The 16515-nt window shown below is 57.8% G+C and overlaps 1 protein-coding gene across 5 annotated transcripts in view; it reads right to left on the minus strand.

The window, feature by feature from the left end:
- AHRR (aryl-hydrocarbon receptor repressor) overlaps positions 244-16515 on the minus strand; it is a 79264-nt gene continuing 62992 nt past the window's right edge. For 2 of the 5 annotated variants that reach the window (XM_021077068.1, XM_021077070.1), the window contains exons 6-11: positions 10568-10697; positions 9517-9653; positions 7546-7745; positions 4803-4864; positions 4428-4569; positions 244-3982 (exon numbers count right to left, since the gene is read on the minus strand). In XM_021077068.1, coding sequence (XP_020932727.1) covers positions 3010-3982; positions 4428-4569; positions 4803-4864; positions 7546-7745; positions 9517-9653; positions 10568-10697 — 1644 coding nt within the window. In that variant the 3' untranslated portion in view covers positions 244-3009. Of the gene's footprint in view, positions 3998-4427; positions 4570-4802; positions 4865-7545; positions 7746-9516; positions 9657-10567; positions 15500-16515 lie in introns of those variants that run through there. The other 3 variants (XM_021077067.1, XM_021077069.1, XM_021077071.1) reach the window with 2 other exon arrangements.

The following is a 16515-nucleotide window of genomic DNA, read 5'->3' on the forward strand; positions in this document are numbered from 1 at the left end:
TGGGTCACTTATCTGCACCCCGTCCCCTGTACACGTGCACAGGGGTGTCAGCGGCAGCACAGCCGCATTTCTCCATCTTTTTTTCCTAATGTGTCTTAAGCACTATCACAGGGCCTGGTATTCAGCAGGGGATGGACTGAAGGAAGGAAATGCACATAGAACAGCTCACTACCACTTCGCAGAGACAAAGCTAGAACATCTGATGGCGGGGCTTCATTTGCAAAATCAAGAAGACATTTCCACTTAAAGCAGACACATACTAACATTTATTTTACATCCATATTGCGAATTTAACAAGAACCACAGTATCAGAAATGCATTTGAAAGCTCTTTCTAAAGGCACTGAGAAAAAGTACAAAAAGTTACATTATAGTGCATCCAATTTTTAAAAATTCAACGAGTCAGTCTCCATATTGAAAGTTTTTTTCATCCAGTAGAAACTGCAAAAATATAAAATACAATTTGTGTTTGTCTTTTCCCTTCCATATCATTCCTGTATACTTGATTTTAATATGTTCTCAGCTACACAGCCAAAAGCTACAGACAATAGAAACATATAAGCCGGTAATTAGTACTGGTAATGACATTTTAAAGCAGAAATGGCCACGCCTACAGAAATGGCCAGATCTGACCTTCTACATTCCATCATCACCTTCCCCACACAATTTTTCCATAGGGGCATGGCTGTAAAATCACAAAAGTGCTGACTGGGGGAAGTTTTGTTGCCACCGACCCAGCAGAGGAAGGGACCAGGGCACATCAGGACCTGGGTCCCAAGCATGATGGTACCTTTAGAACACAAACCCCTCAGAGCTGGTGTCCAGATGCTGATTCCACACCAACAAGGCTTAATCTGCCTGTCCACCAACCGTGACCAGTTTGGTGCACGTGGTCCCAGGGGAGTGGCCACAGATGGGTGCTCTGAACCTCCAGGAACATGGCTTGGGTGCCACAGCCCTTGTGGGCAGGGGTGGCTGTGTGTCCTTCAGAAAGACTCCTCCTCACGCGAGGCTCACGCCTGCAGCTCTTCGGTTATGCGGGGATCTGGCAACAGTGTGCAAACGTGCAATGATGTCTCTCAATTCCATCTTTTCAGTCCGGGGTTTTCCGGGTGATGCATTTGGTACATGCGTGTGGCACCACCTGTCTATTGCGCCCTGAGACAGGGAAGTGTGGTGTCAGGTGCAGGGCTGCCCCAGGATATCCCAGGACTTGCCACACTGGCCTAGCCTGGTGAGAAGAGTGAGCCTGAGGGCATGGACCTGGTGAGCCATCACGGAGGGGCTCCAAAGGGGCTGAGCGCTGCTGTTGAGGTGTGGTACAGGGCTTCCATGAGGAGCGGAGCCTTGGTTTGAACCAGAAGAAAGGAGGAAGTTTCCGGCATCCCACAACTTGTCCTAGGGGTTAGATCTACAAGGAGGTGTGCCGTGCTCAGTGTGACATTAAGCAGAGGGGAGGGACGCTGAGCCAGTGTGGGTAAGAGCAGGAAGCGGGGTTGGGACAGGTCGCCATGCTGCCATCGTAACAGGCGAGGGGAAGACTTTGACGATGACAGTGGGGACAGCACAGCACCAATGTCACTTTTGCAAGGCCCCCGTGGGCTGGGCAGAGAAGAAGAGGCTGCTAGGCAGGGCTTGGGGTTCCCAGGGGCCACGAATTGACCACTCCCAACACCGGGTTCTGGTGGTTAACCTCTGTCAGTCCGGGGGAGAGACCCTCAGCCTCCCCTCAGGGGAAGCCCTTCCACGAAGCAGGCGGCCAAGGGGCATGGTCCCAGCGAGCATCTAAGTGTCCAGAAGACCCAGTCCTGCCCGCCCAGCCCTGAGCTTGACAAGGTGAATGTGCATTTAGCGAACAGCTCCAGCATTAACCCAGGAGCTGAACACTGACTCCCCAAAGCCACAGATGACAGAGTGAAGGACCCTGCATGGAACAGGGTGGGGCTGCAGGTCCCTGCTGGGGCCCAGACTCCAGAGGGAGGTGACTGGGGACAGGTGCTTGTGTCTGTAGGAAGAGGGGTCTCCAACCCCAGCACAGGGGGTCCCTGACCAGCTTTGTCCTGCTGGCTGGTGATTCTGGCCCCTGCTGTCATGTCCCATGGGGTGGGGTCACTCGGGAGGTGGGTGGACTTCACCCACGGCCATGAGCCATCTCTAGGTGGTGACTGCAGGCAACCTTTGCATCCTGTTTTATTCTTTTGCATCCAAATTTCCTGCACTCAGAATATGTTATCTTTACAATTTTAAAAATCAAACATTCCTGTCTGTCTCTAGTAATCCTTCCTAGGACAATGGCTGGAGTTTTCCCTGGAAACACCAGTCAGTAAGACAGCAAGGTGACCACATCCTACTTCCTTCTCCACCTTTGGTACCTCTCTCACTTCCAAACCCGGACTCTGTAAGGAGGCTACATGGCGTGGTGAGAGAGAGACAGCCTCAAACCACCCTTAGGGGCCCACTGAAAACACCAGAGAGACTTCTGGAAGGAACAGGACTCTATGCGGCCCCTTCTCCCTCGGAGCACGGCCGCGCGTCTCCAGCAACACCGCCCCCGGAGCGCAGGGCGGAGCCCAGCGCCGACAGCCTCTCTGGGGCTGGAACTCCGACATTCCCGCCAGGGCCGGGCGCGTGGGCTCCGCGGCTCAGCGGGCTTTATTTCTAATTTGCTGCCTGGGCAGTGGGTCACCCCAGATGTGGCTGCTCCCTGAGGTCCCCTCCCCGAGGCGTCGACCTGCCTGCACAGCGCAGCAGTGAAGCGGGGACGCGGACAGAAGGGGCTGGAAACCGCCCCGGGGCCGGGGACCGCTACCACTGGGCGCACGGAAGCACTGCCGCCGGCTGGCCCGGCCGCTCTCCTAAGAACTGTCCGCCCTCAAAGGGGGGACACTGTCATGCTTGAGCAGCCTTAAGACCATTCTGGACAAGCCAGCTCGGCGCTGCGCTGGCCGCCCGCGTCGACACCCCGAGGGGCAAACGCGCACGCGCACAGACGTCCGCTGGGCAAGGGGCTCTACGGCAGGAACACGCACTCGGGGTCGCGGGCCGGCATCCGCGTCGCCAAGGCACTTTTGGGGAACATCCCGGGCGCACCGCCCTGGCTGTGAGCAGCCCACGGGGGCAAGTCCAGGGGCTCGAGCTTGACCACCGGCGCGGACCCGGGAGCTCTGCAGTCGCAGTCCCCAGTCGGGGGCTGGTGGCCTCGCGCGAGGCGGGGCGGAGGCTCCAGGCAGGCGCAGGGTGCGGGCTGGAAGGGGGCTGGCTCCCTGCCGGGTCTGGGGTGGGCCCCCAGCAGGCCGCCGTGCCGCAGGTGCGGGCTGTACAGGGGGTGCCTGGCGTCTGGCTCTGTTTTCAGGTGCATCCTGGTCGGGAAAGTGACCAGCTGGCTCTTGGCCACATCGCTGGCCCCCACCCACACCTGGCTTGGGGACACAGAGTAGCCATCTGCTGTGTCCTCGGCCCCAGAGTCACGCTCCATCTTGATGGGTACGTCGAGTGAGGACACGGGGTTCCTCAGGGCTCCTGGGAGCATCGGGAGTCCGTGAAACTTGTCCTGGGCAGGATAGCCCCCCGCTGGGAGACGCTGCGGGAGCCCCCCGCCCAGGCCCCCCTGAGGGAAGGGGCAGCTGGGGGGAGGGTGCACCTGGCCCTGGTGGCCGCCCCGAACGGCTCTGCTGGTCCGGCCGGCGCAGGCGCAGGGGGGGTGCCTTGGCAGGTGACCGCTGGCTGGGTTCCTGGAGGCCACGGCACCGCCGGCATGGTCGGTGCCCTGTAGGCCAGGGCAGGGCAGGCAGGCGCCACGGGGCAGAGCAAGCACAGAGAACAGGTCGCTGTTGCTGGGGTCCAGCTTCAGCTTGGTGCTGCCATCCTGACCATGTTTCCCTGGGGTCCAGCTCAGGTGCTTCGTGGATCCCGGCGTCTCCAGGCGACAGCTGTGAGGGGGCACGTCCCTCCGCACCCCTCTGGGCTCCTCTCCTCCCCCATCCCTGCAGGAAGAGAAGCTGTGGGACAGAGCAGGGGCAGAGGGGGCCCCAAGGAAGGGCACTGCATCAGGCCGGTGCTGGCCACAAGCTGCTCTCCTGCTTTCGATTGCCCGCAGCCGTGTGATGCCAGGCCGACTCCTCCTTTCCTGAACGTGACCCTCCCACGGCCTCCCTGGTGCCCAGGGGTGGGGGCAGGTGGGACCCGTGGGAGGGGAGAGGATTTCTGAGCAAAGGCGAGGATGGCGGACGGGGCGTCACTCAGGGTCCAGATCCTGGGCAGAGCCCTGGCTGTAGCCCCCACTGTCCCCGGCCACTCCCCGCACGTGTGATGACAACCTCCAGGGTGAGAAGCGTGTTGTAGGCGTGCTCTGCGTGTCCCCATGTCTCACCAAGAGAGGGCCAGCTGCCGTGGTCAAGGCTGCCAGACCACTGTGACTTAGCTGCTTACCCTGTGGCCCCCTCAGGGTCAAGGACGAGGTCAGAGTCACCCCGGAAGCACAGGCAGGGCGCTCTGGCTGGAACCCGGCCCCAGCGGCAGGCATCTGTCGGTGCCCTGAACACAGAAAGGCCGTTTTCTCCATTGCTCCTTCCTGCGGGATTCAGAGAAGGGGGACTGAGCGGCACCAGGGCTGGAGGGCGCGTGTCCTCCGTTCAACAAGAGCCCTCGTCCGCGGAAGTGCTCATGAGAACAGGCTCTTGACCAGCCGGCTCAGCCAGACGCCAACACCCTCCCCACGGCACATCCATGCACCACACCACATCTGGAGGACACAGGCACTCTAGCCACTTGAAAATGATGAGGGTAGAAAATGGTAACAAGTACCTGCTACGTAACTGGGTTTTCCGTGCAAGTCTGACCCACACAGACTTGGAGTGGCTTTTGCTCTGCGAAGGACAGGAAATAAACATGTCAGTTAAACATGCATGGACGGCAGAGACCGCAACACGACAGGTGATGCTGCCATACCTAAGGCCAGGAGATGCAACAACAACGCAGGCTTTAAAGTCTTTGCAGATTGTAAAGCCTTTTCTCAGTTACAGATTTGCTGAAAATTCCAGTTCACATCACTTTTCAGGCCAATAAAGCACTAACGAATTTGCTTTAGAAAGTAGACATACACCTAGAATGATTTTCGATGTGTTTGTTTTCTTCCAGATGGTCAGAAAGATGTGAAGTAGTTCAGGGAGTCACCGAGAGCACTGAGTGGGTGATGCTGAGCCATTGCCCTGGGGGAGTGGACACCCCCCCAATGTCTCACAGAGATTATATTCTTAGACCCTAAGGCAGATGTACCCTGAGAGACTGTATTTTATTTATATATCAAAGGAAAAAGCAAGGCTCAGAAGTGTTAAGTGACTTGCCTAAAGCTGCCCCTCTGGCAAGTGCAGGGATGGGACTCAAATCCTGTCCAACTGGCATCTGAGCCAGAGCTCCCAGCACTGCACTGGCCCTATTCCTCCACCCTCCGGCTCTCTGTAGGAGACAGGGGTCAGAGACAGAGACAGGGTCAGAGACAGAGATGAGACAGACAGAGATGGAGACAGAGACAGAGACAGGGTCAGAGATAGAGATGAGACAGACAGAGATGGAGACAGAGACAGAGACAGGGTCAGAGACAGAGATGGAGACAGAGACAGAAACAGGGTCAGAGACAGAGATGAGACAGAGACAGGGTCAGAGACAGAGATGAGACAGAGACAGGGTGAGAGACAGAGATGAGACAGAGACAGAGATGAGACAGAGACAGAGATGAAACAGAGACAGGGATGAGACAGAGACAGAGACAGGGTCAGAGACAGAGATGAGACAGAGATGGAGACAGAGACAGAGATGAGACAGACAGAGACACGGTCAGAGACAGAGAAGAGACAGACAGAGATGGAGACAGAGACAGAGATGGGGTCAGAGACAGGGTTAGAGACAGAGATGAGCAAGAGACAGAGACAGGAGGTTGGAGCGTCAGCCTTGAGAGGCAGGTGTCATCAGGCAACTCAGAAGTTTCCCACGCAACTCATATCCTTGAAGAACTGGGAGGTCCTGAGTTGTTCGGAGGACAATTAGTCAGGAGGTGGGTCACAGACACGGGACCTGTGAACATTTAGGAGTGACTGTGTGTCACAAAGTCCCGTTCAAGGAAAACCATGAAGGACTTGAAACGTCTTCAAGTGACCACATGTTCCACCCAGTGCAATCCTTCGAGGGTCTCAGACCCCCGGGGCTGGTCCTCACAGCATCTGAACTCAGAGGGAAACGAATGTGAAGCATGTGCCCAAGTTGGTTAGGAATTCACTTAAGAGCAGAATTCAGTTCCAGAAAATCTCGGAAGCCATTTGCTTCTTTCTTAAAATGCTGAGTGGCTCTTCTTCTCTTTCATACAGTGCATGTCTAGGAGTCACTGCACTGTCACGTGGTGCGAAGCTTCCTAAAGCTCAGCAAACAAATCCTGGCCAGCCCTCCAAGGGACATGCAGGCGGCGAAGGCCACCTAGCCCAGCGCTGGGGAGGGGAGCCCACACAAGCGGCCCCAGGCGCGGCTCTTACCTGCACTCCCCCACACGGCCGCCAGGGGGCAGCAGGGCCCTTGCACTCGCGCCTCTGGGAGAGGCGATGGGGGGAGGGCCCGCTGGGAGGACAGAGCGGGAGGGAGGCTGGCGGGAGGGTGTCAGTCAGGGAACTCGGAGACAGCAAAGGCCGACGGGGAGGACTGCCGAGGGCGGGAGAAGGTCGGCGTGGAGGGCCGTGCCGCCTGCCACTCAGAGGGCCCTGTCACAAGACACACCTAGGCGAGCTCTGGCGCAGCCTCTGCTCTGTCGCATCTCATGTTGTGGCTGCCTCGCCAGTTATTCTGAGTGTTTTCCTGTATTGTGTTTCCCCTCCCTCCTATTTTAGGACATTTTCTATCTTGAAAGATAGATTTAATTTTTGAATGCGCCAGGAAACTGCTGTGTTAGCATGTTGGCACATGTGGGGCTCAGAGGCTGCCTCTGTCCCTTGAAGCCACCCATGTGCCTGACGGTAGCAGCTCCCCCTGCGAAGCCAGCCGGTCTCAACAGGCACTGGGGTCAGAGGGGAGCCGCGGGTGCTGGGCAGGGACCAAGAAGTGGCCGAGGGCTGGGGTCTCCGGACATGGCCCCACGTGGGGCACAGGGTGGCGACCGTTCGCTGGGGGGAGAATAAAGGCAGAGGCAGACCCACTGTCCCCCTCGCGACGTCTTTCTGCACAGCTGGGAACACCGTTAACATCCGCACAGCAGCGTAATGGTTCCCACAAAGTGACCCTGCAGCGCAGCCCTAACCCACTCCAAGAAACCACAGCCTCTGCCTTCGAGGCTGTAACTGGAGAGTTTAGGAACCGGGAGATGCAGGCAGAGTCTGCGGCCACAGTTCCCACATATTAGTGGACGGTTTTCTTTTTTCTAATATCGCTTCTTAATGAATGGGCTAGCTTGAGAGAACGCACATTTCTCATCTGACCGCTGGGAACGGAGAAAGAATGGGCGGAAAATGCCCAGCGCAAGGCGCTCGTTTGACCGGAGAGGCCTGCAGCCCCGGGGGCGCCTACTCACCCCGCATCCGGTGTGGCCGAGATGTCCACGCGGTGCTTAGCCCGAAGATAGGCACTCTTCCCGCTCACTTCCGCCACAGGAGGCAGGAGAACCGGCACCGCGACGCAGAACAGGGAGAGCCGGGGGGGTAAGGCCGCCCCCGACGGTGCCTTCCTCTTCTGTCCAAACAGGAATCGTAGCTTTCCTTGAAACTGCATCGTCTGGGGTCCCACAGACAGACAGGGAGGCGTGTTCACAGAGCGAACTGGCCTTGGACTCACACTCACAGGTGCGGAGGCGCGGAGAGGACCTCAGTGTCTCCGGCCTCCCCGCCGGCCCCCTTGGGCCCTGCGCTCCCACGCCTGTGAGCGATGCAGGGTCTCTCTGCAGTCTCTGTAACCCCCTCGAACCCTGGGCATGTTCTGTGGGTGTGGGAGCCCTCACTCGGGGCCCTGAACGGGCATCGACTTGGGCAGAGCCACCAGGCAGCTCCCCAGTGGGATTTGCTGGAGCAGACAGTCCCCGAGGACAGCTCCACATTAACCCACCACACCAGGTTATCACACCTTCATACACGGTGATAAAACTCAGGGACAACATCCTTTTATTTATCTAGAGCATATGGCGTGGATTTAAAAGTCAACAGGTAACGGAGTTCCCGTTGTGGCACAGTGGTTAACGAATCCGACTAGGAACCATGAGGTTGCAGGTTCGGTCCCTGCCCTTGCTCAGTGGGTAAAGGATCCGGCGTTGCCGTGAGCTGTGGTGTAGGTTGCAGATGCGGCTCGGATCCTGCGTTGCTGTGGTTCTGGTGTAGGCCTGTGGCTACAGCTCCGATTCGACCCATAGCCTGGGAACCTCCATATGCTGCGTGAGCGGCCCAAGAAATGGCCAAAAAAAAAAAAAAAATTAAAAATAAATAAATAAATAAATAAAAGTCAACAGGTAACAGAGTTCCCATTGTGGCTCAGCAGGTTAAGAATCTGACCAGTATCCATGAGGACGCAGGTTTGACCCCTGGCCTCACTCAGTGGGTTAAGGATCCAGCATTGCCGTGAGCTGTGGTGTAGGTTGCAGAGGTGGCTCGGATCCCATGTGTCTGTGGCTGTGGTGTAGGCTGGCAGCCGTAGCTCTGATTCAATCCATAGCCTGGAAACCTCCACATGCCGCGGGTACGGCCCTAAGAAGAAGAAGAAAAAAAAGTGAGCAAGCAACTTTGGAGTTTGTAATAAAAGGACACAAACACTCTCTCTATGATGGAAAAGTGAATCTAGAATTGAATCCATTGACGAGCGACTCGGGGCTCTGCCTTGATGAAAGGATGACGCCACCACGTGGCTGCAGCCCCCCATCTCTCCATCTGTCTATGACTTGCTGAGGGAACAAATGCTTGCCAAGCACCTGCTGTATGATGGGCACGTGCTGGGTGTGGAGGAGTCGAGGCTGGGACATGCTCAGTGTCCAGCTTGTCAGAGGGAAAATGGTCTGATTCATGGTGTTTGAGTTTCTTTCACGTAAAAATTCCCACCAAGGCTGATTTCAAGCTACCAACCCAACGTCAACGGGGTCTCTAAATGCCTGAAGTTTCAACGCTGGGCTTTCATGGGCAGCTGCACCTGCCAGGGGTGGACAGGGACTCCTGACCGGCACAGAGGAAGCAGGGACACCAGGCAACACGGTGTCGCCCACCCTGCTGTCCTCAGGGCCTCCACTGTCCACGCTGGACCCTCCTGAACATGCAGGGACAGACCTCATGGTAAATACGACCAGACACTGTTCAGCCTGATTCCTGTGCTCCGACATTCAGTCAAGAGGAGACGGACCTGGACAGGACCCCGGAGTCGGGGGGACACGGCCCCCACCTCATCCCACTCACCCCCTGTGGACCCCGACCCTGCTGAATCAGGAAGCCCCGTGCGTCTCCCCAGGGCTGCCCAGACCCCAGGGGCTCGGAGCCCCTGCCGGCCTCGCCCCGCCGGCCGCTCAACTCACCAGGAAGCCCGAGGTGCTGTCCAGCAGGCAGCGCACGCGGCAGATGAAGCAACGCGTCAGGAAGGCCGAGTACTCGGGGGGCAAGCCCGCAGCCCCCTCCTGAGCCTGGAGCAGCCTCCCCAGGACGGCATCCTCGCCTGCTGCATTGGCACAGGTGGCATCGACCGAGGGGGACCGTAAAACACCCTGATGAGCCACTTGGCAAGGGAACCAGCTCTCACCACGGAGCCCGCGGCCCGGGAGCACGCAGCCCCCGTCCCCCTCCCTGAGCGCTGCTGCCCTCCCGCATCCCACGGGAAGGTCGCAGTGACCAACGCTGTCTTCGGTGCCCTCTGCCCTCAAAACTGAGTTTCGGTACAACCGCGCACGGGGCCACACGGGCTCCCTGACTAAACATCCTCTCGGTTAAACGGTACGTGTGGCTATTAATCCGTTCAGGTTTTTAGTTTTGAGCTTTGATAAAACTGCCTTGGCACCTGAGGTTTGCCCTTTTCTCTCTGCGTTATAGGATCCATCGTGCTGCCGTGTGAAGTTGTGTGGGAAGTGCCTCTGGAATTTCTTAGCCCTTGTGGGCAGGTGGGTGAGAGAACTGAGGCTCGCTGTCCCTGCACTGTGCCCCAGGCGACACCACCTCGTCCCCCAGCTACCTCTCCACTGGCCGCCTGCCCAACGTGTCGAGGGGGCAGGGCCACAGATCTGGGACCTTGCGGGGTCTCGCCCAGGAGGGGCAACCTCTCTGAATAGACAACTGTCTTTGGGGCTTTTTCCAGGTCAATCTAGCATGGGCCGGAGGAATTTCCCAGAAGACACATGTCTGGGGGGGAGTCTGCAGAACAGGAGCCAGTTCTGTGCCTCACGCCCTGGCAGAGCCAGAGAGGCAGCCAGAGAGGCAGCAGTGCTCAGGAGCCAGAGAGCTGCATGGGGGACACAGGAGCCCTCTGAGGAGGGGCGTGGCCACCGCAGCAACAGTAGGGGAAGGAAAGGGGTGCCCTCTGGGGAGGCGTCGTGTGTGTGCCAACCCCCCAAGGCGTCGGGAGACCCCCAGACCCACCGGACCCTGAGAGCAGGGGCTGCCCGCAGAGCGCCTGCGGGGGGTCCATGGCCCAGTGGAGCTGCCGGCAGAAGTCCTGTCGGTCGTCCACGTGGATGTAGTCGTAGATGTTCTGATGCATCACGTCCGTCTGGAAGGACACGACAGTCGTTGCAGCCTTACCTGAGGGCATGTCCGCCCTTTGTTCCGCCACCAACTGCGAACACATCATCCATCTGCCATGAAGAGAAAGTCCCCGGAGGACGCGGCCACATGGCCTGGACACCAGGCGGCCGGCTCACGAGGCGCAGATCCCGCGCTCTGGATCCCCCGGGCCGGGCGGCACCCTCGGGGCCGGGTTGAAGCTCAGAGACCAAACGGCTAAACCGACACCGACCTCATGGAGGGGTGCGTCTGCGGTCGGTCACTTTCCGCCCACGCGTCATACTCGCGTCACACAAGTCAGTCAGTTAGACCCCCGTGTGCACAAGTGGGAGCCACAGGGTGAGACGGGACCAGGCCGGGGCCTCCCGGACAGTGAGGTCCCTCTTCCCAGCACCCCCAGGCCTGACCGCTGCCCCAGCAGGACGCCGCGAGGACCGGCCAGTCATTGGCCCTCTCGGGTCCTCTGCCCGCCCACCTGCCAGGGCCCTGAACGCAGGGGCCACCCCCTCAGGCTGGGAAATGGCGGTCTGGGGCCACTGCCACGGGCTTCGAAGACGCTGCTGTTGCTACTGTCAGCAAAAACATTCTGCGTTGACGTGTGGTGAGGTTGGTGCCCACTCCGCACGACCTCAGCTGAAGCGTGTCATTCATCACCCACCTGCAACCCCAGCGGGACAACCCCCTCAACAGCTCCCAGGTGTCCTCTGGGACCTCAACCGCCCGTTGCCGAGTCTCGATCTCTTCTCAGTAGGGTCATGGGAATAACTAGACAGAGGGAAGTTCCTGGAGAAGCAGACCTCACAGTGAGTCACTCCTTAGACGGTGACAGGTCACGTCACCCAGCGTGGATAAGATGCACCGTCTCTGCACGTGCTCCTCCGACTGCGTGGCTGACCTGCTGGGCCCTGAACTCAGATGGGGAACTCAGGAAGGTAGAAAGCGGTGTGATAACTCGAAGGCTGGACCCTGATCACCCATGCGCCCCAGTCCAAGACTCTCTTTCTACAGAAAGAAGCGGACACGGGGTCAGAAGTGGTTGTTTGGTCAGTGCCGCCCAGGGCCAAGATCTCTGGACGAGAACAGCCACCCCCTCACGGAGGACGTGGAGACCCCAGGCTTCCCCCGCGGAGACCCGGCAGACCTGCCCCGCCTTTTAGTTCTCACACCTGGCGGCTCCCCTCACCCGGCCCCTGGTGTCCCAGAGCGAGGCTCTCCTCGTGAACCTTTGTGACGCAGGCGTGACGCGTGCTCTGCAAGGATCTGAACCGTCAGTACGCAGCTTCGCCGCCCCGTCGGGAAGCAGGACCCCGACAGCGTCTGGGAACCCTCCGCAGAGCAGGCGTGGTGAAGAGCCCGCAGGCCGGCCGGTCCTGGACCTCGCGGGGCGCTGGGCCTGGGGCACAGCCGCAGTGCCACGTCCCACGCAGTGCCCAGGCGGGGTTTGCTTCGGAGCACACCGCGCCCGTTCACCCGCTCGCGGCTGGGCCCGTTGCAGAGCTGCCCCGTGTCTGTGAGGCTCTTCCGTTGGCTGCTCACCCAGAAGTGGGGTTTCTGGGTCACAGAGCCTCAGCTTTAGGAGAAAAAGCTCAACGGTCGTCCCAGGTGAGCGTGCCAGTCCACACGTCCATTGTGACAGTGCGTCCGAGGGCAGGTGCTTTATGTTCTGGCCAAGATTTGGTGTTTTCAGCCCTTTAATTTGCGCCATGATGGTGGATGTGTCACGGCTTCTTTTTATGGTTTTCATTAGCACTTCATGAAGGCTAATGAAATTCAGTGTCTTCTGGCATGTTTATAGGTCTTCAGACGTGAGTGTGTGTGTGCGTGTTGCCTGTTTCTGTTTTTTCACGAATTTCCGCTGAGCTGTCTTGCTGATGTGTCACTGCTCTCGGCCTTTCTGGACGTGAGGCTTTATCAGGTGAATTTCTCCACAAACATCTTGCCCCCTGGCCTGCCCGTCTGCTGTCCTAACGGACCTGACATCGCCCGATCCATCAACCTCTCCTCACAGACAGCGTTTCTGTCTGTGACAAAACTCTTCCTCCTAACCCTCCTAATTCTGCCCTGTCATCTTCTAGAAACTTCCACCCTCCACCTGCTGTTTACCATGCACCAGTGTGAGGTAGGGTCATGATGCTTTTTCCATGCGGATCAGGTTCACACTGCACCATGTACTGACGAGCCCAGCACCTTCCTCCAGCTTCATCACAACAGGCATCCACTCTGACCGTCTGCTTCTGTCCGACGTGCCTGTCTGTCCGTCCTTGCATCGATGCCACACTGTCTTGGCCCCTGAGCTCTACAGGAAATCCCTCTGCATTTCCAATTAGCTTGTCAGTTTCCCCCCAGAAAATCTGCTCAGTTTTTATGGCAAAGCTATTAATAGATGTTATCCTATAACTTGATCTGGCATCTTTATGATAATAATATTGAGTTTTTCAATTCATGAATATGGCATAGCCTTTCATTTATCTGGATCTTTTTCTTTTCTTTTTCTTTCTTTTTTTTTTTTTTTTTTTGGCTGTACCCAAAGCACACAGAAGTTCCCAGACCAGGGATCAAGTCGTGACATGGCAGTGATAATGCCAGATGCGTAACCCGCTGAGCCTCCAGGGAACGTCTGACCTTTTTGATTTCTTGAAGTAATGTTTTCTATTTTCTGTGTGGCAGTACCATGTATCCTCCGCTTGACCAGGAGTTTGGCGCTTCTCCTTCCTGCTTTGATGGGTGCATTTCCGCTCTGTGGTTTGGATTAAAGGAGACGCAGCGCTGCCTCTGAGCACTGCGCGCCCTTGTTCTCACCATGAATCAGTAAACAGGCGCTGGGGTCCACGTTATTCTCCGGCGAGTTTCAGCAGGTGATCCAAGCTTCGCAGACCCCCAGGGGCTCCCTGCCACCCCTTTCGCCACCTCTCCACACTAAGACTGTTGCCAGTGGGGCGCAAGGTGTGCGCCTGGGCTTACCTGGCAGAGGAAGGGGGCTAACCTGCGGGAGGGCGTGGCTCTGACGACTCGGGCAAAGCTGAAGACCTGTTAAACGTGACCTTTTCTAGGAGAGGAAACAAGTTCTGTAGTAATTAGTGCAGCCACCCTTCGCCTCTCCTCATCTCCTGCAGTCTGGTCCCCACAAATGAGGTCAGGACATGTGAGCAGGCGGGGACTGTAGCGTGATGGTGACTCACCCTGGTCGGGGCAGCGTCCGCACCTTGGTCGAGACCCTCCTTCTCGGAGTGGAGGCTAGAAGCACAAGCATTTTCACAAGCGGTCTCTCGGGCAGGGACCACCTTTCTGTTTTGTGCAGAGAGTGCATCTGCTCTCCACGCCCGCAGACTCTTAACTGCTTCCTTCCACTGGAGCGCACATCGCCCGCTCGCATGGGAGTGAGCTCCCGCCTGCTGACCTCAGAGGGAACAGCCAGTCTCTTGAAGCAGCAAGTGTCAACGGCAACTAAAACAGAGAACTAACACCTCCTCACTCAGCTCAGAGGGCACTGAAGTACAAGATGCTGCAGCGATGCACCCTGGTTGTGACAGGAAATACCTGGTTCCTGACGTGTAAAGCATTTTGCACAAGAAGCTCACACTAGCACTAAGCTGTCTTATTGCAGTCATGTCAAGTTTGCATAAACCAGAGGCACTGCCAGGTTTAATGGCATTTGGAAACAACATTTCCTTATAATAAAAGGCAAAACTTCTCTCTCTCTCTTTTTAACTTATAATGCTTCAGGGGGGATAACCAAGCTCCAAGAAAACAAAAGGCCCAATTAGCAAGTTCAGACCTGGAGGCAGGTCTCCTCTGCCAGGGGCCTGCCTCCACAAAGCCAAACAGGGGTAAGACCTTCAAATCCTGGCCAAAGGCAGGTGGCTCTGGGTGTCTGGAGAGCAACTCGGGCACAGTGACGGGACTGGAAGAAATTCTGAGCGTGCAGAAGGTGGGCCCAAGCACATCTCTCTAGAACCAGCTCCTGCAGAGACATCGGGGGCCTTTTCGGGGCTAGAATCCCCGGGGTGCAGAAGGTGGGCCCAAGCACGTCTCTCTAGAACCAGCTCCTGCAGAGACATCGGGGGCCTTTTCGGGGCTAGAACCCTGGGGTCCACAGCTCGCGCCCTCCATCAGCAGTCCTGTGACTGGGTGTTGCATGAGGGCACCTGTCTTCACTGATAGGTGGATGTGGCCGGGTAAACGTAGCCCCCATGCAGCAACGGGACAGATGCAGGAGGGAGGCCGAGGGAGGAAGGGCAACAGGGCCAGCGGGGCCAAGGGCCGTGGGGGATGGACCAGGCGGCAGAGCTCACGGGTCTGGAGGAGCCCAGGGAGGAAGGTCCTGCCTGGCCTCGCCCTCGCAGGCAGACGTGCCACGGCCCATTGGATGGGCACCGGACTGTAAGCAGGCAGAACCAGGTCCCGGTCCACCTGGAGCACCCAGAGGTCCCGCCCACTGTGCCCTCCATGGGGCCGCACCTCCACCTGCTGCAGCCCCCCTCCCCCTGCCTGACTGCGACCCTGTGACCGATACCCAAGGACTGTCCCGGGCCAGGACAGGAAAGCAGCCTGGTCAGAGAGGGCCTGGTGACCACTCTGCAGGTGCAAGTGGCAGGAAAGTAAACCTGGAAACAAGTGTAGGGAGAATCACATCTCAGAATCACCCTGGTTTGGAAACAATCAAAAATGACACTTCCGGAGCTCCCGCCGTGGCGCAGGGGTTAACGAATCCAACTAGGAACCATGAGGTTGTGGGTTTGATCCCTGGCCTTGCTCAGCGGGTTAAGGATCTGGCCTTGCCCTGAGCTGTGGTGTAGGTCACAGACGTGGCTCTTATCCAGTGTTGTTGTGGCTCTGGGGTAGGCCGGCAACTACAGCTCTGATTAGACTCCTAGCCTGAGAATCTCCATATTCCGCGGGAGCGGCCCAAGAAAAGGCAAAAAGACAAAAAAAGAAAAAAAAAAAAAAAAAAAGAAAATGACACTTTCATGGAAATTAGATCAAAGGCTCCCCGGCCTCAGGGGCTCAGTGGACTTGAGTTCTCACGTGGCAGAGACCCTCACCCTCAGGCTGTGGCCACCGTTGCCTCTCGGTTTTCCACCTGCCAGTGCGATTTTCGTCATCGACACCACACGGCACCCCTCGCTTTTATCACTGGTTCCGATCCCGCTGCGGCAAAGGTGCTGGCTCTGCGGGGCTGGCAGTGGTACCCAGCAGGCAGCTCCCGGAGGCCTCCAGCCGCCGCCCCTGCCTGAGTCTCGCCAGCATCCGAGAGGGCCTGGGGCACCTCAATGGGCCCTCCGCCACCCAGGACCTAAAAGGGGGCCTCCAGCACGTGCTCCTGCCGAGCACCCAGCCTCAGCCCGGCGGGCACTGCTGCCCTCTGCTGTCTGCGCCCCTGTCCTGCTAATCCTGGGTCGCTGGGCAGCAATTCTTTATACTAAACTTACATCAATTCTCGGTATTAAACTGTTCGAATCACGGCAGATTTCTGCCCCCAGAAGGGGCCCTGGCGGACAGACACTGTATTCATTTTCCAGGTTCTTTCCGTTGTCTCTCAGATCCACCTGTTTTTGCCTTACGCTCCTCAGGGGGAGAGCCAGTGCAGTCGGGCTGCGCCGGGAGCCCACTCGGGGCTGCGTCTGCAGGTGGCCTGGGCAGAGCAGCCTGTGTCCTCGGGCCTCAGTCGGCCAAGTCCTAGGGGCTGTGCCATCAGGGCTGTGACTCTGGGCTGGGATTCAAGCTGGGGCTCTGCGTTCTCATGAGAGGCTTCCTTTCCTTCCCAGAGGCCAGGCCAGGTCCCTCTTCTCATCCCAGGACCTTCC

This window comes from Sus scrofa, chromosome 16 (genome assembly GCF_000003025.6).
Source record: "Sus scrofa isolate TJ Tabasco breed Duroc chromosome 16, Sscrofa11.1, whole genome shotgun sequence".
NCBI lineage: Eukaryota > Metazoa > Chordata > Mammalia > Artiodactyla > Suidae > Sus > Sus scrofa.